We start from the raw sequence: 26,609 nt of genomic DNA, 5'->3' as shown, positions 1-26,609 counted from the left end.
CTTGTCTCTAAATTGTTGCCTATTTCATTCAGGATCTGCAGATGGATGATGACACTACAGTCTCCTGGGAGACCAGCCAGGCAGCACAGAAGCAAATGGAGCACAAGAATATAAAGTAGTACAGCCAGAAACCGCAGAGCCACCAAAAAATACTTACACTTGTACAGCAGAGAGTCTCCATGCAGCAAAAAGAAAGAAAAAAAATATGAATGGAAGAGAGATAAAGCAACAGCATTACTAGAAAAGGGGAGGGAGAGGGATACCATTCACAAACAAAGAAACAGAAAAGCTAAAACACATAAAAAGCCTTCATAGCAAAGGAATAAGGCAGGAATGAGGCCAACATATTAATGGCTTAAGACATCCAATCTAGCTTTTTATAAGCAGAAGCACAATTACAGCTTGAAAAATTTCAGAAACTCCTAACCTACAGATATTATGTCTCTTGCTAGGTGTGTACAAAGTGATATTTACCAACCCCACAAGGCATTAACCTCATTTGGGAGATGGTGGCTTTGTCAGCTCCAAAGCACATAATGGACAGAGCAGCGGATAGTTATTAAAGAACCCCATGCAAGTCCTGGCTCCTGGACCACGGGACCAGTCTCAAGAACTAAGTGGGGACAGTGTATCTGCAGACATTTACAGGTGTCTCTTCTGGGGCCATTTACATCATTCTGTGCTCCCACTGCATTTTAGGAGCAGCAGCTTTGAATTCTTTTGCCTCTTCAGTCATTAAAGCTTTTCAGGAAAAGATCTGATGACAGGATTCAGCACAAGTTACCTACCCACAGTGTAATTCAATATTGATGATACTTTATACCTTAGTGGGAATTTAGGTCACCTTACATTTTACATTACATCTCTAAATAATGTTTTTCTTTATTTTCTTTCCTTCTCCATTCACCTTAGACTAAAAAAAATCTCTAAATAATTTTTAAAACTCCATTGGTCATCATTAAGTTTTGTTAGGGCATCCTCTTCTTATTCTGAATGAATAATAATTATTCTGGAATAATAATGATGAATTTAAAAATTCATTTATAAAGGAATTTTTAAAAACGAAAAAAGAAGTCCAGTTGTAGAATGCTAGTCTTTGTGAAAGCAAAGTGTCAGGGGTTGAGGGATCCTTTCCAAACCTCCTGAGGAAGGCCACGTATTCCTTCCACCTGGGGCTGGGGCTTTCTTTTTTCCAAGTTCTTTATTTTTCATGTCAATTATTTTCAGTATAAAATGGGATGGAAATACAGGGCTCCTCAATTTGTAAATGTAAATGATTTGTGTCTCTTTAAAGTAAAGGCAGCACATAAGTAAAAAGCATTCCCTATAACCATCACCATCATTGGCACCAGTATTATGTGCTTATCAGAAAGGCTTCCACTGGTAAAGTCCTGAAAAATTCTCATTCTTCACATTTCTGATTTCATACTTGATTAGGCAATTTACTTCAAATATAACTCATTCTATGACCCATTAAATTAGCATGAAAACATCCTTGCTGGATCAAAGGAGAAAAAGTAAAAATATATTTTCAAATATATTTTCCCGAATTGCCCAAAACAAAGACTCCTACTCTGTCCTAACACATAGCCGTCAGAAGCTTTCTTAAGGATATGACTATGAATACATACATAAGAGAGTTACAACTGATGGTCAAGTCCCATAGATGACTTTTTACTTTCCTTCTCTTTGTGAAAGATTAATTCAACAAGACAAGTAGTTTGTCCCAATTATCCACCTAAAGATCATTATAAGTGATGGTGAGGAACCTTTCAATTGGTTCAACTCCTAAAATGACAGGCAAGCAAAAAATGTTCCCACGAAGAAGGAAAGCATGGCAACAGACATTTCAACTTTTTGATAGAAGGAAGATTAATAGTTCATTCTGCTACTCTTGTCCACTCTTTGGAACTCATTTGGGCTACACTGACTTCAACATCCCCCCATGGGCCGGGCGCGGTGGCTCAAGCCTGTAATCCCAGCACTTTGGGAGGCCAAGGTGGGCGGATCACGAGGTCAGGAGATCGAGACCATCCTGGCTAACACGGTGAAACCCCGTCTCTACTAAAAATACAAAAAATTAGCCGGGCGTGTTGGCAGGCGCCTGTAGTCCCAGCTACTCGGGAGGCTGAGGCAGGAGAATGGTGCGAACCCAGGAGGCGGAGCTTGCAGTGAGCCGAGATTGCGCCACTGCACTCCAGCCTAGGGGACAGAGAAAGACTCTGCCTCAAAAAAAAAAAAAATCCCCCTATTAGAACAAGGGCAAGGGAAGGAGTATGTCTCATGCTCATGGCTTTGGCATCCAAGAACTGGGCATGAATCCTGAACCTGCTACTTATTGGGTTATGGGACTTTAACCAACGTTTTTGCAAAGTCAGCTTCCAGTTTTCTAGTTTGTAAAATAAATTGTGAGGATTAAATAAGATAATAAATACCAAGTGCTTGGCACAGTGTCTGGCAAACAGTGCCAATCAGTGACCTCTTAGTGCTTCAATAATTGGCTGTGATTATGAGGTTAATATCATTTTAAAAATTCTTCTATTCCCAAAGACAGAGTATTAAGGAGGGGGGCCATTAATAAGAAGTAGATTTATAACAGCAAAAAAGTGAGAACAATCAAAAAGCCAATCAGTAGAGGAATAACTAAAATTAAATATATTTAAATAAAGGAACATCAATTAAAAGGAAAAATAAAAACTACCTGTAGCAACATGAACATTTCTCAAAATATATTATTGAGTGAAAAAAGCAAATTTCAAAAAAGATACACGTGGTACAATGCCATTTATGTAAACTCTAAAACATGCAAAACAATATTATACACTGTTCATGAATACATGTATGTTTGAACACAAAAAACAAACAGGAAGTGTCCAACTGAACTCATGAGAGTGCCTCAGGAGAAATGGGGAGAAGCGTGAGATTGTTTGTAGTGGTCAAATGATGCTATTACATTATCTGTGATGCCCTGTATTATTCAAGATTCAACAAATGCTACCAAGAACATACTGCACATCAGGCATTCTTGGAGAAAGGGGTGCGTCTAGCAGTGAATAACAGAGATAAGCTCTTGCAGTCCTAGTGTGTGTGTGTTCCAGTGTATATTGGCAAAACAAAGATTCTAACATGTTAACAGGTGGCTCTTCGGGTGTTAGGAACACAGGTATTTGGCATTTGTGAGTAATTTGTGTAATTTCTTAGGAATGTCCCAAAAAGTTTATTTAGGAATACTTAAAGAAATCACTCTGGTCATGGTATTGACCAATTATCTGGACTTACTATTCTGCAGACACTCTAATAGGAGCCTGTCTGAATGACCATATACTTCCACTACCTTTGCGACCTCCTGATGGGTAACAACGACAAAGACACCAACCAGATCATAAAAGCTTGGGGATGGAAAGTGATCAACTACAACACATGGAAAGAAACTTTAAAGTTTCTTGAAGTAACTCGGAGTTGTTCTGTATGTGTAAGTGTTTGATAAGCGTTAGTGCTGCTCTGTGGAAGTGTTAAAAAGTGGCTGGCTTCCTGATGTTCAGGAACTATTGTTTTCCAGAGCCCAAGAACTCAAATTAAATAAAAATCCCAGTGCCACATCCTCCCTCTTCATGTTCTTTATCATGAACCTCACATGTACGGGATTTTTAAAAAAAATTAATATTAACCTTAATAGAATTCACTCTATCAGAAATACACAAATGTTTTGCCGGTCATTTCAGCACCTCCTTTTAATAGAGAACTGAGATGGATTAGATGGTCAGAACTGGACAGACTGGGTGAAGGGGAAAAAAGCCAGTTAGTTAGAAAAATAAGGAAATGAAGGGTTTACCACTAAGCAAAAAAGAAATAAGCAAAAAAGGATTTTTTTTTTTTTTTTTTTTTTCTTAGAGGTAAACCCTCCGTTTTCTTATTGCTGGCAAAAAACTGGCAGAGGCGCCTTTTGGCCACTGTCTCATCAGTCCTCCCTCAGTCTCCAGGGGAAGAAAAGCAGAAAACCTACAAGAATTTCAACTACAGAGTCACCTTGTCAAGTATATTTACTTTTAAAAATGAGTTTAGAATAGAAACAGGAGGTGTGTAGGCAGAGAGAAATTCTTTTTATCTAATGGCCAACAAATTTACTATAGCATCCTTTAACACGAAAAGTAATATTTTTCATTTTAATGAAATGAAAATGGTTTTCATGTAATAGACAGCAGAATACTTTTTGAACCATCTTAAGCAGTGTGTCAAAAACACATGATAGATAAATGGGACCAATTTGGGTGACATAGGGGAATGCCTAGAGAGTGACTCAAAGGATTTCCTTTAGGTGCCCCCCCCCATCCTGCTCCCTGCTTGGTCATCCCTGGAGAAGACAAAATGATCATCTCTTGAGTGAAAAACGTAAGCCAGGATTCTGTCTTGTTCACATCTAGATCCCCAGAGCCCACAGAGGGCTTGGCATATAATGGGCCTTCAAGAAGTGTGTGTTTGAATGAATGAACTGAATCAGTGCTTTAATCCAGTGCGCTCCCCACATTCAGGTTCTATAGACTTGTTTAAAAAGAAAGTATTACTAGTACCAACCATCGTTACCAAAAAGGGCATTTAGGCACAAAGATAAAATAGTAAGGACTTATTTATTATAAACAATAGTCCTTTAGAGACATTTATTTTCATGAAAAATCTGGTGTCTGTATTTTTTCTATTTCTTGTTACACAGACAAAAACTTCCTCATGGACCCTAGTGGTTCATGTACTCATGTCCACCTCTTTTTTTATTTTGAGACAAGGTCTGGCTCTATCACCTAGGCTGCAGTGCAGTGGCTCAATCTCAGCTCATTGTCCAACCTCTGCCTCCTGGGCTTAAGCCATCTTCCCATCTCAGCCTCCTGAGTAGCTGGGACTACAGGTACATACCACCATGCCTGGCTAATCTTTGTATTTTTTGTAGAGACGGGGTTTTACCTTGTTGCCCAGGCTGGTCTCCAGTTCCTGAGCTCAAGCGATCCTCCTGCCTTGGCCCCCTAAAGTGCTGGGATTACAGGCATGAGGCATGAGCCACTGCACCCAGCTATGATGTCCACCTCCTTAAACAACGCACTTTTCAAATACATACACCCACTCTTTTTCCCCATTTATTTTGAACATATTCAAATTTAGCAAAATTAAAAGGACAAGGATAGTCTAATAAATACAAATATACTCTTCACTTAGATTCAGCAATTGTTAACATTTTGTCACACAAAATTACTTTATTTCCTTCATTCTCATCTCTAACACAAACACAGAAAAAAAAATTCTGAACCATTTAAAGGTTGTTGACATCTTGACATTTCTCCCTTAAATACTTCTGCATGAATATCCTAAGAATCATATTTTCTTATATAACCATACATTATTACCAACATCTAAGAAAATTAACAGCAATTGTATAATATCTAACTTACACACTATAGTCCGTATTCAAATTCCCCCAACTGTCCCTCAAGTGCCTTAAAACATCCCCTCCCCTTTTGGGATCTTAATAGAGAATGCACTCATTATATAGGGTAATGTCTCTTCAGTCTCTTTCATCTAGCACATCCTCCCTCCCCACTCCCATCCCCACCTTTCTTTTTCATAATACTGACTTTCTTGATGAATCCAGGCCAATTGTTTCATAGACTGCCTCACATGCTATACCTGTCTGATGATTTCCTCATGATTAGATTCAGTGAAACATTTTTAGCATGAATACCACATACGGAATGCTGTGAACTACTGACTGAATCACAGTGATTGGCACACATGTCAGGTTGTTCCACTACTGGTAAGACTGACCTTGATCCCTTGATTAGCATGGGGACTTTCCAGCTGTGCTCCATTGTAAAGTACTCATTCCCTTGGTAATTAATAGAAACTCTATGAGGTGATACTTTTAGTCCATGTAGATTTTTAAGCAACTATTGGTAATCCTTGCCTGAATTAATGGATATGATCAGAACTGCAAAATTATAACTTTCTACTTCTTTCATTGTTCTTATATTAGGTGCCATTCCTCTGAAAAGAGAAACATTTCCTCTCTGAAAATCCTCTGTACTGGCATTTCAATGTTTTCTGAGTATTACTATGAATGCATGGTTCTCTAATACTTCAATGTATCTTAAACTACTAGTCATTATGCTTTTTGGTGCTCAGAATGTCTCAGTGAAGCCCTTTCAACTGGATTTTCTGAGCTTTGAAATGATCCCATCGAATTTAGGGCTAATCATTGCTTTTTGATATAAAATATCCTAGACCTACCTTCCCTGTTTAATGAACTAGATTATAAAAACTAAATACTTACTACTAGCTTTTCAGCTCAAGGAGAAAACTCAGTAAGTTTTAATTGACTTTTACCCTCAATATCTAGCCAGACAGTATTATCACATTTGTAGTTAAAAAAAGTAATTTTTGTGCATTTCCATTTTAAAAAGTCTGAGACGGTGTCAATCTCACTGAGAAAAAGAGATACCTAATTCTTGCTAAGACAATTGTTGGACAGCATACAGTCTTCCTTTGCAAGCCTAGGAAGAAAAGGTATAGGGAAGTCATAACTCTGAGAAAGCTGCAATAAATCGATGGACAAAAGGAGGAACGTTATGTAGAGATTTAGTGAAGTGCCACATTTCCTACTAAACACAACATTAAATCCAGCTATTCATGCTACACTCATTAACTTTTATATCCAGAGTGTCATTTCACATAAAAGTTAAACTGGCATCATGATGTTAAAACAAAAATATTTAGGGAGCAGCACTGATGAGAGACTATTGAAAAGATCATGGCAGAGAACGATTTTGAAATTAAAATGGTTTTTTTCCTTATTTTCCAGATCTGCACAATTTTTTGATACAACAAAAATATTTATCTTCCTAACTTTGTCACGTTTTCTCCAGGAAACAGGAAATACCTCACTTTTTATTCCTTGTAACTCATCTTGCAACTGCTGTAAAAGTGAAAATCCACGTTTGAATGTTCTCCTTAAAAAGTGAATAAAATTTAATACATTTTTCTTAAGAGCAGCCCAAAAATAGAATTCTCTGGCACTGATTTCAAGCAAGTATCTTGCCACCACAAAGTGTGTGACTCCTGTTGGGCACAGAAGCATGATGTTTATTACTACAAGATCAGGTATATGTCCCTGTAGCATTATAATTTTTAAAAAAGTGGGAAAATGCTGGGCACAGTGGCTCACGCCTGTAATCCCAGCACTTTGGGAAGCCGAGGCAGGTGGATCACGAGGTCAGGAGATCGAAACCATCCTGGCTAACAGGGTGAAACCCCATCTCTACTAAAAATAAAAAAAATTAGCTGGGCGTGGTGGCGGGCACCTGTAGTCCTAGCCACTCCGGAGGCTGAGGCAGGAGAATGGTGTGAACTCAGGAGGTGGAGCTTGCAGTGAGCGCCACTGCACTCCAGCCTGGGCGACAGAGCGAGACTCCGTCTCAAAAAAAAAAAAAAGAATTACATCCTTAGTATTTAAAAACATTGTTTTCTCCAGTTTGAATATTTAACTCAGAAATTAAAGAGGAAACCTTTCATCCCAAAGGGATTTGATCTTTTATTCCAACTGGAAAGCAGTGATAATTTGGAGCTTTTATGACATAAACGAAACATCGTTGATGCAAGTGTCATCATGGCATGTTGAAAAGCATGAGGTTTCTAAGGGAGGAAAAGTAAGACTGAGTTTAGAGAAATTATTTCACTTACTATTGGCTCTACTGTACTATACCCAGGAGCCATTAAATCTGTGGCTGCTTGTAAATAATTTAATTCATTTAGACTCAGTTAAAATTAAAATTCACTTAAAATTTTTCCTCCTTAAGTACATTCCTATGTCATACACACACACACAGAGCTAATCAATGGAATGGTTTCTGTTTTATAAATCTGCAGGTTACCAGAGACATTTAATATAGTTCATGTTTAGTTTATGATTACAAAATTACCTTTTATAATGACAATTACATGTCAAAATTAAGCTCATAAGAATCACCATTTCCAATCAACAAGTCAGGTGCCCAATTTGGGTGCTGGTTTTGGAATACCCTGACTAGTCACAATTGGTTCATGTTTGAAGTCATTTTGTGGAGGGATTTATTTAGTATGCCTCATCTTCTCCCTTAGGAGTTTAGCTCCTACTGGGAGCTTTAGGGCTCTGGGGGTGAAGCCTGCTCTGTTATCTGCAGGGCAAAGGTGTAGGATTCATCTCTTTCTAGAAATAACTGCAATAAGCGGGAAATCTTTTGTCTCTTGGGTGGCCTATGAGGGCAGTCAACATTGTACCTTAGGCCTTGTTTTAATCCTTTAAAAAAGATGTCTGGCCAGGTGCGGTGGCTCATGCCTGTAATCTCAGCAGTTTGGCAGGCCGAGGCAGGTAGATCTTGAGGTCAGGAGTTCAAGACCAGACTGGCCAAGATGGTGAAACCCCATCTCTACTAAAAAATACAAAAATTAGCCGGGCACGGTGGCAGACGCCTATAATCCCAGCTACTCAGGAGGCTGAGGCAGGAGAATCGCTTGAACCAGGGAGGCGGAGTCTGAAGTGAGCTGAGATCATGCCACTGCACTCTAGCCTGGGCGACAGAGCAAGACTCCATCTCAAAAAAAAAAAAAAAAAGATATCGGGGTCAGATCTCTGGAAGCTCCCTGGAATAGGGCCTCTGATAGTGGTATTTATGTGAGTTAAAAATTAAAAGATTAACTCTGGGTCTTGAGGCAACAATGAACTCTTCAGGGATGGGACATGCATTCCCAGCATTTTGACAAAGGACTGTAACAAATATTATTACATCAGAACAAGGATCTCTGAGGAAAGAAATAATAGTAATAATAAAATAAAAAATAAAAAAATACTATTACAAACTTTGAGGAACACACATTAACCATTTTAGTTGGACTCACAGTGTACTATAATTTTAAAACATAGAATTTGGAAATAAAGGTGTTTTAATCAATTGCTTTCTACTAGTTAAAAAGTTAACTCTGTTTTCAAAAGTAATATCGGTATGAAAAAGACATTACAGAATAAAATTATAAGAGAAAATTAACAATTATGACTTGAACGACCCTCTGCACAGTTAATATTAGTGTAAACCATTTTAAATGAGACATATTGACTCAATAGTCTGTGCTTGGCGACACTGTGAATAGATTAGTTCCATTAATAACTGTTGGTACTTGAGAATAAGGCCATTTGTTTAAATTTCTTCTCAAAAATAGTATTTTGACCAAGTCAAATAGACTTTTGCTGAATTTTAGTCTGTATTTAAAAACTTAAAAAATATATATTGAAATTTGAAGTTGAATTTGTTAAGGGAAAATAATTGCTATTTTATCATTGGAGACAGGATTCACAAAGATGCATTCTGTAATAATTCAAGCTTTTTAAGATTCTTTTCCCAGGAAATAGCAATAAGCAGACAAACTGCTCCTCTGCATGAATATCTTTTGATTTAAAACTGGTATGATGCTCATTAAAATAACTGAAAGAATTACATACAATTAGTGAGCTAGTTATGCCTAAGGAGCAGACACTGGCTCTTCACTCACTTGGCATACTACTTAAATCGCAAACTTCTGCTATTTTTAAAAGATGGTATACTGTATATGGTGACAAATTAAATATTTAGAGATAACTAATCAGTAGAACTAAAAGTGCATTCTTCAATACCCCAAGGACCAACAGGCCACCAAAGTTCAAAGATATGGTTCAGAATACTGATTTCCTAACAGCACCCGACTGCAGAAGAACAGATGGTCTGTGAACAATAAAGATTCTAAAGAAATACACGTTTCAGCATGACATATAAGGCATGTGGGTTGAAATGATAAGAAGCATATAGGAAAACTAATTAATCATTGTCACCAACAAAATAACATATAGAGAGGCACAGGAGGTTTCAGGTAAGCCAAAAGTAGGCAACTTCATTTCTAACAATTGGATAACAATTGAACACAGCAGATATTTGACATGTGTTTCCAACAATGTTTAAAAACTACAGGCTTCCATTATGGTTATATGACACTACGCCTTCTATTTGTGTTTCTGTTCACATGTTCATTTCATCTGGGGCTAGTAAGCACCTATTTTACAGAAATCAATGTGGTATAACTAAATTGAATGCAAATTTTAACCCTTTTGTAAGAAATACCATAGATGAAATCCATATACTCATTATAGCAGACTGGTTAAATGCAGACTCTGGCACCAAACTGCCTGCCTTTCGTTAATCTTGGGTTACTTATTTTACTTTTCTCTCCCTCAGTTTCCTCATTTGTTAAACAGAAGGTATTAATAAGACTTTATTATTCATGTTGCTATGAAGATAGAACTGGCTAACAGTCACAAAGAGCTCAGAATAGTGCCTGCACATCACAGGTACTACATAAGTGTTAAGCACATGAATAAGAAGGCTCTTTAAACCATGTGATTTTCCGCCCTGCAGTTAAGGAGATGTCAGACTCTCTGGGGGCTAAGAGAGTAGACACAGGCTGTAAAACAGTGCAGGTGATTTTAATAGTTTGTGTTATCTTCCTCACCTCTGTGTCCCACCACCTGAACTAGTTACCTCTTAGTTTCTTCTAGTTAAAAGAAAAAGATCATTTATCTTATTGGAAACAAACAAACAAAATTCCCTTTTCTGACATTCTGTTTAAAAAGAACAGCCTTTTTCTTTAACTTTATAAAATTAAGTTTGATTAGAAGCTTAGTTATCCTCCAGTAGATAACAGGTCCCAAGAAATCACTCAATCATTCTTCCTTCAGCCTTCGCTTAGTCAAAGCAAAAGTTTAACTGTTGTTGACTAAGTGATGAATTTCTTTCAAAGAAATCAATCGTATGGATTATCGTTTCCAACTCCAGGAAGGTAAACATTAAAACTCAAATTAATATAAATTTCTACACCTAACATGCCCTTAAACCTCCGCTAGTGGAATTATAACTATTGGTTTTTTAAAGAGACTTAAGCACTGAAATGGAATTGACATTTGGACCAGGGAGAAATGGAAGAAAACATGAAGATTAGAAATCCAGGGGCAGGGTTCCCAGAATCTCCGCCCAGTTTCCTAAAGAATGCTCAAAAATGGGTATAGTAGCTATGAACATCCTGCACAAAAAATGCCAGGATCTGTGAACAAACTTAAATCTGTGAATAGCACGTTGGTGATGTGTCAAAGTTCCTTTGGAATTCATAGGGAAAGTTTCACAGTTCTTTGGGCTATAAACAAACATTTTTGGTAATAGTAAAATTACAACATCTCCCAAAGCAATCAAATTCAACAGTGCTGTAGCTCCATCTGTGGCACAAATTCTACCCACCAGGGGTTTTAGGTTGCATGCATGTACTTATGTACTTGCCCTTCTGATAGTTTTCTACACAACAGTTAATCTTGAGTCCTAACTTTCTGGATCACTTAAGATAGAAATGCTGCCAAGGAAAATGTATACATTCATTTAGAAAACCATCACGAATTAAATGCACCTCCCTTTGAAATATGGACTGCAAACTTTTTTCCCCCAATGGCATCATATGAGGGTTACAGCTTGAAATATCTGGTAATAGATGTCAATAACAAACAATAATGGTTTGCTACTTTGATTATGAAAGGAGGCATTAAAAGACCAATCTATTGCTCTACTCCTTCCAAATGAGCTATGAGTTTGTACCAGCTCAGAAAATCGATTTCCTTTAGGAGAGGGATCCTTGCGCTTGGGGCAGCTGCTGCCATGTGAATGGTTCTATCTTTGGGTGGCTTGGAATTGATGGTTAGGCTGAAAGTATACAGGAAATTATTATCAATAGTATAAAATCCCGACTTGCACTTTTTACACACACAAAAAAATATGCTTTTTCATTACACTAACAGCAAATTTAACTCTGGTTTTCTACTACTTAACAACTTATTAGCCTAGTTAGAACAATGAATGAAGACAATATTTATTAGAACAAAAGCTACTTTCATGACTTAAAAACTCATGCCTACCTATATATCCTTTTTTTGATGAAGAGCTCTTGTGTTTCTCTGTCACTCCCTCAACACCCAGGGCCCTGCTCGTCAGCCCAGGACTCAACACAGGCTCATCTCAGGAATGGCCCTCCCTGCTTACCTCCTTGGCCCTTTAAACCAGATAAAGTCTACCCTCCTAACGTGGCTTGTCCTGAGAGTTGAATTCAAAGAGATCTACATCTACTCTTGCCTCTTTAGGCATCACGGCAACATGAATGTTTTTACAATGGATGCTGACTCACGGGGGCTGTGCCTGCTGCAGGGCTGTCCCTTAAGTTCTGAGGGTGGTCTTCCAACTGCATTTTTAAAAATTATTCCTTTCCTCCACTCTCAACTCACTCATTTAAAACAAACAAACAAACAACCTTTTTCTTCCTTTCACAAAACTAAACCAAATTAAACATACAAAAAAGCTTACTTCCAAACAAAGCTTACACAGTTTAAAACCAATGTTACAGTAGCTGAGCCGGTCTTTCATAACCAACTTTTCCTCATTCCAAACCACATCATCTATAAACCCAATAAAATACATTTTACTAGCTTGTTTTTTCCTTCACCCTGTTCCAATTTACACATGACCAAACAAATCTGGTAGGAAACATGATATGTGGAGTTGATTTCAAATTTTTAATTCAAATCTATTTCTTATTATTTATTTTCTTTTAGGGCTAGTCTAAGAGCTTTCCAGAACAATTATCCTATAACATAGTGTCTAACTTCTAATGCCTCAAAAGGCAAACAAACTCAAAATACTTATGAAATATAAATTTTATAATGAGCTGGACAACCAAGTTTTTAAAAACTTGGCAATTTCCTCCACCCAAATTAAATATATGTGCAGGTTTATATAATTATATAGAAAACTGTTTTTCAGCTTTATTTAGTGATATTAGAATGTTGCTTGCAATCTTGGATTATACATTAGGCTTTCTTTGCTGTTCTCCTTGTATAGGACAGGACTTTACATGGAGAACCTTCAAATATTTTATTCACAGACTTTAAAACATGATAACAGTGGTTTATAAATAAGTAAACTTCTTAACACACTACATTCCCTCCTAGGTTAGAAAAGTAACATCAGCCATATCAGATCCTTGGTGTTCAAAGTTAAAACAAGTACTATTTCTTAACAATGGCTTCATCTAAAAATTACTAAAATCACAATGTAGAATCATTTGGACATACAAGTAACCAAAACCTAGTCTTACCACCACCACCTCAGATTATAAGGAATTATTAAAAAGTAAACATTTTGTAAGACATAAACATATTGAATATAGAGGATGATATAGACACAAACAATTGTTTCACGGTAAAATGAGAAGTAGCTATGCTTATTAATATAAATTTTAAAATAATGTAATAGGATTCAGATAAAACTTTCCTTAGAGTGAAAAGGTATTAACAACCTAAATACTCTAGTTATAGGGCCAGATGGATATGCTACATGAAATTTAGAAAATGGATAAGAAATTAAGACCTACAGTTAGGTAAACACTATAGTATGCATTCCATCTTCTACAGCACATCAAATCAGGTTAATGAAACAGAATCTCCTCTAAACAGGAAGCTCAAATTTAAGGGTTTGTCAGAAAGTTGTGTAACAAAAGAAAACAGGTAAGACCAAGAAAGAGTCACCCTATATATATTTTTTATTTGAAAAAGTCTTTCTCCACATTTTTAATGCCTTATTTATAATTTTATTTGAAGATATTTTCCTGTCACAAAAACCTTTAAGAGTTACCTAATTTATTTCTCCTAATTTGGAATTTTCCCAGTATGGCTACAGGGCCTTAGAAGGGGACTGAAGCTTCAGCTTTATTCACTTCATTAGCGGCCTCTTTAGGACTTTTCTGAAAGAATTGCCTGAGGGTGGGGACAGTGTTTTGTTTGGTCTGATTTCAAAAGGTGAGATTTGTTTAAAAAAAAAAAAAACGGCACAGTCCAGTGAATAGGGTAACGGTGCCACCAGAGGATGTGTCTTACCATACAGGTATCCAGATCTTCCAAACGCTCTATCTCTGTTAGCTCCTCCACTGTGATGATGGAACGTTTAACTGGCTTCTCCTCAGCCAGCTCAATCTCTAAGGATTCTTGTTGAGGAAGGGTCTTGCCACGTCTGCTGAAATGGTCAGCCTAGAAGGTCAAGACGTGTACGAGGAGAAATTAAAGCACAGAGACAGAAAGTGTTGGTTAGCTGGATTCCTGAAGACGTCTTCCACAAGATGGCGCAGTGGAGCACAAGGTTGACGAGTGACAAAGACAATTCTTAATACATTCACAGTACAGTCACTTACCTCTTTTATTATCCTTCTTTGGAGGACAGAGTGTTTTAAGCAGTAAGTTATAAATCTCTTTTAGTAAATGAAGAGACAACATAGTAGTGTTCTTTTTATTAATTTTATTTGATAATTCCTCTGAAGAAATTTCCTTCTATACTAAAAAGTATCTGAGAGTAATAAAACAATTCCAACTTTCATTATTTTTAAAGGACTGAAAAGAAGGAAATTACTAGCAAAATTTTAATTCCTGCTAGCTTTCACTGTTTTCATAAAATGAATACCATATTTGATATGATTTCTTAATTTCCAGTGTTATACTTTAGGTAAACATAAAAAATTAAATAACAGGTAGAGTAAGCTTGGCTGAAATTAACAAACTTCAGTGCTGAGCTGATCTGACATCAGGAACTTTGATTTAATTCTTCTGAAACAATGAAAACCAGTTGGCAAGTCCACGGAAACTATGAGAACATTTACAAATTTAAGTTGGTGAAAATGGTATCTGAAAGTCATTGAAAACAAGGTTTCATTTTGAAGATAGTATTTCCTTCATATGAGACTTAATCTCTTTCCTTATAATCTAAATCACCAGTATTAATGTTAAAATGAAGTTCAAACCAAAAGTGCATTCAGCAAATTTTTTCTCAGTTAAAAAAATCAATACTGAGTAAATTCTTTAAGAAAAAACAAACACAAAAAAGTGAAAAATTCAAACTTTCAGTGTATTTCTCACATGAAGATTTCTGTTAGTATAATATGTACTATTTGTGTCATAAGTAAGCATTTTAAGGCCATTCCTGAAGCTATGGGTTATCAATAAACTGTTTCTAAAATAAGTTTATTTTAAAAGGATGCTCTAGGCCAGGTGCAGTGGCTTATACCTGTAATCCCAGCACTTTGGGAGGCTGAGGCAGGCGGATCACTTGAGGTTAGGAGATCGAGAAAGGATTTCACATGGTGAAACCTCATCTCTACTTAAAATACAAAAATTATCCAGGTGTGGTGGCACACAACTGTAATCCCAGCTACTCGGGAGGCCGAGTCAGGAGAATCACTTGAACCTAGGGGCAGAGGTTGCAGTGAGCCAAGATCGCACCACTGCACTTCGGCCTGGGTGACAGAGCAGGACTCCATCTCAAATGAATGAATGAATGAATGGATACTCTATTGCTTTTGTTTGTACTTATCTAAAAAAAGGCTGAATCAGGAGCTCTAAACAATCATGTAGCTCTTTACTGTGCCAGGAAATAGAAAACAGTGTTTCTTACATTCAGTGTGGTGATAAACTGGTTTTTTATATTTCCAATTTAGCACAAACCAATATACTGTTAAAATACAATAAAAAAGAAAAATCAGAAAAATAACACGTGTTTGGATACTCTTTTTTGGTGCTACAATGAAAAACTACATTTTTTCATATCCACTGATATTGGAAGCTCAAGAAGTTTCTGGATGCTTCCTCTGGGGAACCATCCATTAGTGGGCCACCTCTGGTCCACAGGCAGCATTTGAATCGTGCTATTAGAGATATCTGTCTTGTCTTTCAGATTTTGGAAGACAGTCTTACACGTTTTTCTCAAATGAATTTTTCAAAAACATGCATTTTGTCTGTTTCATGTAGAAGAAGCTGTTGCTGCTCCTCTCATTTTAGGATTCTCTAGCGTCACCCAACAATTCAATGCCATAAAACTGGTATCTCCATCCCGCACAGTTAAGAAAACATTGAAGAATTATTTTTCTTGAAGGAAACATTGCTATAACTTTCCTGGGAGACTTCCACTGCATCACATTGAGACATAGGATATAACCAGTTATAAAAGCTTCATCTGTACCTCAGAGAACTTCCTGAAGTTTGCGCAACATTGACTTTCTGATACATTTTTTCATATGCACTGATATTGGAAGTAAAGTCCCCTACCTTGATTAAGAACCAGTCTCTAGATGAAGAAATTTTTTTTTTTACCTTGGTTATATCCAAGGCACCTGTGGGGCAGTCAGCAACTATCCATTACTAAATTATGCCCATTTTGTTCTTGCACTTTCTTTATTCAAATATTTTTATTTTCTCCCATATTTTTAGAATAGTCCATTATCAAATAATCATATCAGCAACAAAATGAGCAAAGATAAATTAAAATTTTAATTTCAGACTTCAGTCTCAACATTTCTTCCCCAAGCTTTTGACCTTTATAATAAATGAACAATAAGATTTCTGGATACAATCAGTTCTGCTTTCCCTTATCATTCCCTCTGGAGAAGTTCTAACATGCTCCAGAATGGCTAGAAGCAACATATTAGAGAAAGGAGGAAAACCAAGATCACAAACCATAAAGCTGTAATAGTGTGAAATGCAGCAAAGAAATCACATCCCCACACCGGAAGTCATCCTGCATCACAGCAGAGCTGAAACAGGAGGTCCTGCTCAAGATGTGCACAGCACTCACCAGTTTATGATGGCAATGTGAGAGTGCATCCAGGATTTCGTCCACAATTCGATCAGACAGGAAGGAGGCCACTGTCAACTTTACTTCACTGTGTGAAAATCAAAAGGACAGAGTACCATTTTAATTTGTGCAAGGGGGGAAAATCATCCACCCTTGCTACTATAGTGATAAGGTCAACTGTGATTCCATTTCTGTCTTTGAAAGTAGAATATAAGAATGTGTGAACAGGACTAAGGACTTCCAAAAATAAACCTTAAACACTGCCATAAACACACAAGTAATAGACTTTCTTTACCAATTTCAACCTGCCTCTGCAATTTCAAAACTGGAGATTTAATGGTAGAAATGAAAAGCATCTGGATAAAGACAAAGTTAATGGGAACCATATGTACTGTGTGGTGAGGAACAATTCATCCATTGACATAAAGGAAAACAAACCTGGGCTGGAGTAAATTAAGAAAGTCTAGCCTGGTTGTTAGGTCTTAGTTACTGCTTTAGTATGCGTATCACTCACTCTTTTAAAAAACTTTCCACCAATCAAATGATACCATAACTGCATCTGCTTTGACTGACCCTGAATATTTACAAAATCACCTGCCCTTATCTTTTATGAAGAGAGGTTACTAAAATTTACTCTGAATATTTACAAAATCACCTGCCCTTATCTTTTATGAAGAGAGGTTACTAAAATTTGCAGTTCTGGTGCCTGTTGCCTGACCTCAGAAAGTTGTCTACACAGCAGAAAGTGGCTTGTGGCTTGTTGTTTTTACTAATAAACAGACCCAGCCATTAAGATTCTGTCAGATGGCTGGTATTTTTGTTTGCATTTTTGCAATTTGGTATTCCCAAGAATTCCACTTTCATGTGTGTTCTCGGTCTGAATATCTTAACGCATATATGTACAAATGTACATTAAGCATAATACATTTAAAGGTAAATATGTGAGAGAAATACATACCTATATTCCAATATTGCCTCATAAGCTAACGTTGAAAATATACTCGTGTAACACGGAAAAAATCTTGCTAACCTAAAGGCAATAATTTGCATGGAGATTTCTCTGCCCGGGGAGATTTCTGAATAGAAGTACGAGTTTTTTACCTAGAGTAAAAATTATCTTAAGCTAAAGATAAAAAATACTTTAATTTCTGCCCCTGAAACAAGGTATCACTAGCTATTTGCTTTATCTGATACTTTACTATTCTGCAGAAGTGTCTACTGATAAGATTCACCCAGGTCTCATATTAAAAATACAGGTTACTGGGTCCCACCCCAAACTTTCAGAGGGACCTGAAAATCTAATTTTAAGTACTTCCTCTGATTCTTTTTAGGCATGTTTAGAAATCATACTTCCTCATAAAACTATAGGTTCAATAGTTTCTCTTTCTCTCCTTCTCTCTGAAAGTGGGGAGGAGTGGTTTATCTATTTCAAATTGTAGAACCAAAAAAGATAGTCTTAAAAACACAATTATTTTTTCATCTCAGGATCCTTCTATCATTTTGCTATTGGATACTATGCTTCCTTCCTGGTTAAGCTTCTAGTTTGCAAAGGTTTTAGAGGAAAAGAGTCAACTTAACCTGCCCATGCAAACGTGCATATTATATGAATGTATACATACATGCATGTGTAGGTGTAAATATTCTCATTCTATCAGTGTTCAGTATAATGCATTATAAAAAGCCAAGTATGGAGTTAATGGACATAAAATTGATTCATTGATGTGTATTCTATACTGCTGTTCAACTTTCAGAATTTGTCCATTTTCAAAGGAAATGATCATATTTGACAGAATTTTGATACTCAAAGCTATCAGAATATGATCTATTTGTGGCTGAAACCACTATTATGAAAGAATAGTGACCAATACATTATTTTCTCCTTAATGTTTAGGCATCTCCAACAAAAAAATTCTGAAACCACAGGTTATAAGAATAAGTAAGCCCACCTAGTGAAGCGCTAGAGTTTATAAAGTCACTAATCTATGGGGTCCTATAAACCCTCTAGAAGTCTTTTCTAAAATTTATCAAGTCCTTCCAATTGCCTTACAATTCAGCTGAGTAGGATTTAGGGGCTTCAGTAAAACAAAACAAACAAACAAACAAAAAACAAGACCTGAGATTTTTCAGTTACTGCAGAATTTCTAAATCCTCAAAGTTCTATAATCTGGATTTAAAGTCATCAGCCTTTGATATCTAGTTAATGATAACATAATTTGGGGCTTATTTTGACTCATTTTTCTCATGGATTGTCATTTAGCTGTATCATTGTGTGTTAGCACCACCCCCAGCTCTACAGACAGGAGCTATTATTTCTGCTACATCTAAATATCTTCATCAATATTCAAAAATGGTTAAAATGGAAAATTAAAACATGTTTCTGAACTTAGTTTTTAGTTATCTGATTCCCCAACTAAGAAACATTATGAGAATTAGCTGAGCTATAATGTAATACTGTTGATGGACCAAAAGTCTCTATGTAAAAATTCAGAAAAGTTTGCCAGTAAAATCACAGCTTCTAAATATTTATATCTTGTCATATTTTTCAAACTTTTTCAAACAGAAATCTAGGTAAACACTGCAAAGACACCATTAATACACACATAGTATTACAGACCCACCAAAATAACCCAGAAGGAAAATATGGTAAGGTCAAAGTGGGCCTCTGCCTATTTATAGGCTGTGCATTTGTTCACAGTGTACGATGGTAAAAAGCAAACTGATCTCAATCTTCAAGCTAGTGATTTATAAAGGTGAAAGATAAACTTCAGAAACAGAAAACAGGGATTACAAACATGTACCCCCTCTTAAATATAAAACCTTTAAACAGAGCAGATAATTCTAAGTCCTTAAGTAATGCAGGCATTTACGTGATCATCTCATTTTGGAAATGTATAAAACCTATGCATTTATGCACAGTTATATTTATATACAGTTTCTGCCTATTAAACATGCCTAAACACATTATATATGGATACAGCCAACAATAACACTCTTTACAGCTGCCTCGACTGCATTTACAGAAACTGCAGCTCCTAGGTTTATTAACATTGTAAACCTACCTAATTTTGTTAAGGATATCAATTCCAGACTGCTCCAACAGGACGTTTTTAACAAAGGTACGTGGAATAGAAATCTTTTCGGTGCTGGCATGAATCAAGTCTTGTCGAATGTGAGCTTTTTTCATCACATTGGGACAAAGATTCTCAGCAGCATCAACCATGGACTCAAGCAACGCCTGCAATGCAGCACAAGTGAAGGGAAGAGATGATGACACTGCACCCGAGGCGCCCGCCATAAAACTGAAAGGTGGTTATATATGACACAGAGCCCTCAGAGAACAGGAGCACGATGGAGTCCCAGAGCGCAACCAAGAATTCTGAGCTGCCCCAGGGTGACTTGTGACTGTTGGATGATCATTGATCTCTGGTAATCACTTTAAATCAGACACTTGGCAGAACCAAGCAAGCTTCATGCTGGCATCTGAAGTGTTACGGTGTGTCAGCTGTATTTAACACAAAGCCATTAACAAGAAGATTAAAAAATACAAACATCAAGCCTTTATACACCCCCTTACCACAAGAAATTGTTTTCCCTGGTACTAGAACATAAAGTTACAGGTAACCCTAGAAAATATATCATATTTGAATGCTTCTGAGATTCTGCAAATCACAGAAACTCCAAATTAGGGTGAACCATTCAATTGCTCTATCAAAACAGCAGTAGCAGAAAAATCACAGAAACTACTGCCAATTTTATTCTTTTAAAAGAAAAGCTTTAGGTAAGATATTAATTATTATGACAACAATAAACTATAGGAAAATAACAGACAAAAACATTAACAGCACTTTATAGACAGCATTAATAATAACACTCAAAACACATTCATATAGCACTTTAGAGTTTGAAAAATGTTTCTGCACATTTTATCCTTCCAACATCTGTGAAGATGGGTAGGGCAGCTATTCATGTGATCACCATTTTACGGTTGAAGAATGTGAGCTAAGGGAAGTTAAATGATTTGTCTGAGATGGGTGATACGGTTGGAAAGTGTGGAAAGGGCATCAGCGTCAGTGTCAGACCTAAATTTGAAATCTAGCTGAGTGACATTGGACAAAGTTACTGATCTCCCCATTTCACTTTCCTTGACCATAAAATGACAATAAAAACGTTCTCACCTCATAGGATTATTGAGAATAATATTACATGTCTAATGTGTTCCATAGAGTGTCTAGCACACAATAAGAGCTCAGTATATCACAGATATTAAAAGCTCAATACATCACAGACATTATTATTAATCTGATTTCGAAGACTGTTCTTAATGATAAGAAACGCAGTTTTTGAAAGCGAGGCTTGGATCCTATTACTGGTCCAGTGTGAATAAGGACCAATGAAGCACTATTATCGAAAGACTGGTACAGTGGTCTATCTGCTCACGTATTAAAATGCAAAGCACAATCCACCAGTAAAATTTCTCATTGCACTGCAGTGTGAGCAGCAGAGTAGCGGGCTGTTTACAAGGATCACGTGGAAAACCAGGGGAAGAAAGGAGGGAGGCAGCCGTTTGAGAAGTTTCCAAAAGCCTTTCCTATTTTGACAGTGCTCTGTCCCCATTATAACTCTGGTTGAATAATCACTGAATTAGAATATTTTCCAAGAGAGCTCCTATACCAGTCATCTGCAAGAGACGCAAGTAAGTCAGTTTAAGGCAAATTAGTTTCCTCTTTGACACTGAAATAAACACATTTTGTTCTAGATGGAGTAATAGTCTGGCACTCCTGATACGAACAACCTCAGGAATCCAACACTCTGTTTTAAATCTGTCATGTTCATCAACATATCAGTTACTTTCTGAAAGGTCTCCCTGCATGACAGTGCTAATTCAGTTTGAATAAACTTCACACCTAAAGGGAGGAGGCCTGGCTTCCAATGTAAACTCTGACATGAAATTTCTGTGGAATGTTAAGTGAGTAGTATTAAGTGAATAATCTTTGCAGATCTCTGCATTTTCATCTATAAAATTATATAAGGTTTCTTTCTGCTCCATGATCACATAACTTTGACCCTATAAAAACGAATTTTAGCCTGTCTTAGGCATTTAATTAATCCAGCAAATATTCTGCAGTTAGTTCCTTACCACCACCTCTATCCCAACAGTACAATATAGCACTTTAAAACTAACTTCATTCAGGATTTCCTTTGATCCACATAACAACTCTGTAGGTGAACATAGACTTTAGATGAGGGAACTGGGGCTCACAGGACATAAGTGACTTGCTCAAGGTTGCTCAGCTGGTCACTGGAATTGGTGAGATGGGGACTCAGGTCTTCTGTTTCCTACTCTTATTTTCTATTATACCCATCCTCATTTAATTGCCCTGATCAGTATCCAAAAGAATGTGCCTTTTGTCTCTGCTTCATTACTTATAAGTTTGTTCCCTTGTTCTCTTAAGTAAACAGTATCTAGGGCTGCCAGGGTAAACTTTGCAGTGGCAGGACTGGGAGAAAGATAAGAGAGGACTGCAGCCTCTCCTTCATGCCCCATGGACCTCTGCACACCAGACCCTGTTCAACATCCATCCTTCCCATGGCTTCAAACTGTTACCTATATTCCAGTGAGTCTCAACCAAATATTTATCTACAATCACCTATATAATACATATGATACAATATATACACAGTAAAGCCTAGGAAACTTTTCCGCCTGAATATATGCCATGGAAAGGTCAACTGCAATGCGTTGTCCTCCCCTCCCCACTCAAACAATAACAACTACAACAGCAAAATCAGCCTTTCTTGCTAAGTTCTTTACTGTGAAGAATGGTATTAAACTAGGTGAGAAATTTGCAAGTCTCACTAGACTCTACCTACCTCAACCCCTTCCACCACAACTATCTCCAAAACATGCTAAATTTATTCCTAGATATTTCCTCAAAAGTGGAAATATGTCAAAATTATTATTCTTTAGCACAGAATAAAAATCCCTGAAGTATCTGGTAGATGCTGAGCTTGCCAGCTTCATTTCTTGCCATATCTCTCTATTTCCTTTATAACTATTCATAATCCAATCATGGTTGCAGTTCCCCGTATGATCCAGGCTCTGTTTCCATGCTTTGTACACAATGTTTTCTTGGCCTAGATTCCTCCATTTTCCCCTCTGGGCCAGAATAAAACATCTGTACTCCTCTATACTCAGCTCAATATTTTTCTTTCAGAAGACTTTCTTTCTTCCCCTACTCTCTTCACACTCCCAGCTGTATTTGATGACAGGCACTCTTTCCTGCTGCCATACAGTCGGAACCTCAGTGATAAAAAATAAAATAAAATAAAATAAAATGCTCAAGAAGTTAGTGACTTTTACCCATTTTTGGGCCAAGACACGCCTTTGAGAATAGGATGAACACTCATCCAGAAAAATTTATATGCAATTTTAATAGAATTCTGGAACTTCACAGAGAGCTAGCGTCATCAGACTCCAGATACAAAGTTAGAACCTGGTGGCAATTGTGAAGTCCCACCTTACATCCCCAGGGCCTGGCACACTTCTTAAAACAATCACTAAAGAACATATTAAGAAGTATTACAGGCCCAAGGACTCACTAAGTACAGGTATAGTCCATCTTTTCTGTACTAAACTTCAGTGCTACCTCTGTCATTTCTAACATTTGAATATATGTATGGGTCTATTTATTGGATCTGTTTTTTTGGTTCATCTACCTCTGCGTATTTTCCTAATTATCCTAAGTCTTAACATGTAGTAGAACAAGACTACCAACCTTCTTGTTCTTCTTTATATGTGTCTGGGCTGTTTTTGAGCACTGCTTTTCCATATGTTTAGAATCAGCTTTGTCAAGTTCTATTAAAAACCTATTGGAATGTCTATTAGAATTATCAAATAACAGATAAATTTGAGGAAAAACTGACATCTGTAACAATAACTTTTCCTACCCACAAATATGACACATATTTTTATTTGAGAATTTCTTTTAAGTCTCTCAATAAACTTTCTCCATTGAGGTGTTAGAGATTTTTGTGTGATTTATTTCCTAGGTAGTTTAGATTTTTCGGTTACTATTTTATTTTATTATTATTATTATTATTCTGAGATGGAGTCTCGCTCTGTCACCCAGGCTGGAGTGCAGTGCAGTGGTGCCATGATCTCGGCTCACTGCAACTTCCATCTCCCGGGTTCAAGCTGTTCTTCTGCCTCAGCCTCCTGAGTAGCTGGGATTACAAGCACCTGCCACCACACCTGGCTAATTTTTTTTGTATTTTTTAAGTAGAGATGGGGTTTTGCCATGTTGGCCAGACTGGTCTCAAACTCCTGACCTCAGGTGATCCACCTGCCTCAGCTTCCCAAAGTGCTGGGATTACAAACGTGAGTCACCATACCAGGCTCTCTGTTACTATTTTAAATGGTATTTTTAATGACATTTTCTAACTAGTTGTTGCTGACATATAGAAACGCAAATTTTTGTTGTTGTTGTTGTTGAGACAGGATCTCATTCCGCCACCGAGGCTGGAGTGCAGTGGTGCAATCATAGCTCACTCCCACCTTGCTGGGACTACAGGCATGGGCCACCATGTCCAGCTAATTTTTAAGATTTTTGTAGAGATGAGGTCTCACTGTATTGTCCAGGCTGGTCTCAAACTCCTTGGCTCAAGAGATCTTCCAGCCTCAGCCTCCCAAAGTGCTAGGATTACAGGTGTGAGCCACTGTGCCTGGCCTAACTTTTTACATATTACTCTACATCTAGAAACCTTATCACACAAATTCAATAACTTACCTGCAGATTCTTTTGGGTTTTCTATGTAGGACATCACAAAATCTGCAAATTCTGATAATTTTTCTTCATTTTTAATTCTTACATTTCTCATTTCTTTTGCTTATCATATTGCACTGGCTAAGACCTTCAGTATAAAGCTGAATAGAAGTGATGATAATAAACATCTTTGCCTTATTCCTGACTTTAAAGGAAATATTTTCCCCTATTTAAAAAAAAATCTAGACCTACAAAAAATTGGAAAAAATAGGACAATAAGCATCTATAAACCTAACTCTTAAAATTCACCAGGTGCTAATAATTTGCAATATTTGTTCCCCCCTCTCTGAAACACCTGAAAGCATGTTGTAGGCATCATGACCCTCACTGCTAACTTTTTAAGTTATCCATTAACAGCTCATTAGTTTTCAGCCTCTCCTCACTTCCAATATTGGTATTTAAAATCATGTATTTCACCCTAAGTACTGGTTTAGTTGCCTCCTACAGGTTCTTATGTTACTATTTACATTACTGTTTAATTCCTTATATCGTCTGATTTAAATTATGTCCTCCTCTTTGACCCATGAGTTAGAAGTCATTTTTAAATTTATAAACGTGGGGTCTTTTTTAGTTATCTTTTGTTATTAATTTCTAACTTATTTGAATTGAGACCAGAAAATATGGTCTCTGAAATTGTGCAGATGACCTTTATGACTTCATGGGCATTTTTCATAAATATTCCATGGACACCTGAAAAAAATTTCACATTCTCCTTTTGTTGTGCACTGATTGAATAGTTGCATTAGATTACAATTAAGATTTCTGTTGCTCAAATCTTCTTCATCATTGTTTTACTTGATCTAGCAATTATGGACAGTTATTTTAAAAGCTCTCTACCACAATGCCGAATTTGTCCATTTTTCTTTGTAATTTTGTCCACTTATTCATTCATTTATATATGACCCATATGATTAGATGCTCACACACTTCAAATTCTTACATATTTCTGGAAAACTGGACCATTTGTCATTATTCACAGACCTGTTTCTCTCTGGTGATACCTATTCTATTGCCATTTGGGTGAGATCAATTCTGGCTTGGAACTCAACCTTGTACGATATTTAGGATCACTGTCACCTGCCCATGTCAGTCACCATGTCACCAAAAATAACCCAACATTTCCTAATGCTCTTCTAGAAATGCAGTGTAACTTCTAGTTTAGTGCCTCTGTTTTAGTGATTATACCAGGAATTTTAACATGCATAATTTACTTCATGTGTAAAGCAACACAGTCCAATAGAACTTTGAGATGATAGGAATATCTGTGCTGTCTAATAAGGGAGAGATTAGCCACATGTGGCTACTGATCCCTTGAAATGTACATAGTGCAAGGGAGAAACTGAATTTTGAATTTTGTTTAATTGTAATTTTAATGGCTACATGTGGTTAATGTGTAACACATTGGACAATGCAGGTCTAATGCTGAGTTCTTAACACTTCTCTAGAATAAAACTAGGACCTTGGATTGCTTTAACTGACTTTCTACTAACTTATACACTCACTTTCAGTACTTGCTTTTTAAAATTTTATAGCGTGTTAGACATTAATGTCATCGTTTCATGTAATGTTACTATTTACTCATATTTGGAACTTCCCAGCTCATTAGTCTTTCTTTAGCTCAGACTACATTTTTTAGATAATTTTTCCTTGTCCTAAAGTATATCCTTTAGTGTTTGGTGTGTGTGTGTGTGTGTGTGTGTGTGTGTGTGTGTCTGTGTGTGTGTAGTCTAGTAACAGTAAATGATCTCAGTTTTTGCAGTGATGAAAATGCTTTCATCTTCATTTGTAAAAACTAGGTCCATTGGGTATATAATTCTAGATTGATACGTTATGTACTCTCTAAAGTCTAAAAATATTATTTCATTGTCTTTTGGATTCCATTAACTATTGAGAAGTGAGCTGTCAGTGTTAATATCGGTCTTTTTTTAAGTAATAAAAAAGAGCCTCTCGCTGCCTGCCCCCAACCACCAACTCTGGCCTCCTTTCAAGATCTTTATCTTCAGCACTCTTCACTTTTTATTACAACGATTCTAGATGTGAA

General features: G+C 36.8%; 1 protein-coding gene across 15 annotated transcripts in view; it reads right to left on the bottom strand.

The window, feature by feature from the left end:
* CARMIL1 (capping protein regulator and myosin 1 linker 1) overlaps nucleotides 1-26,609 on the bottom strand; it is a 337,716-nt gene that overhangs the window by 42,621 nt on the left and 268,486 nt on the right. For 12 of the 15 annotated variants that reach the window (XR_009211234.1, XR_009211235.1, XR_009211233.1 and 9 more), the window contains 4 exons: nucleotides 19,805-19,980; nucleotides 16,746-16,833; nucleotides 14,006-14,155; nucleotides 158-175 (listed from right to left, as the gene is read on the bottom strand). Coding sequence is in view for 11 of the 15 variants with exons in the window: in XM_058432050.1 (XP_058288033.1) it covers nucleotides 158-175; nucleotides 14,006-14,155; nucleotides 16,746-16,833; nucleotides 19,805-19,980 (432 nt within the window). In the remaining 4 variants the exon portion in view is untranslated. The remainder of the gene's footprint in view (nucleotides 1-157; nucleotides 176-14,005; nucleotides 14,156-16,745; nucleotides 16,834-19,804; nucleotides 19,981-26,609) is intronic. The other 3 variants (XM_032141206.2, XM_032141207.2, XM_058432045.1) reach the window with 1 other exon arrangement.

The sequence above is a fragment of the Hylobates moloch genome, unplaced genomic scaffold (genome assembly GCF_009828535.3).
Source record: "Hylobates moloch isolate HMO894 unplaced genomic scaffold, HMol_V3 SCAFFOLD_20, whole genome shotgun sequence".
NCBI lineage: Eukaryota > Metazoa > Chordata > Mammalia > Primates > Hylobatidae > Hylobates > Hylobates moloch.
This window is presented reverse-complemented; position numbering and strand designations above follow the sequence as displayed.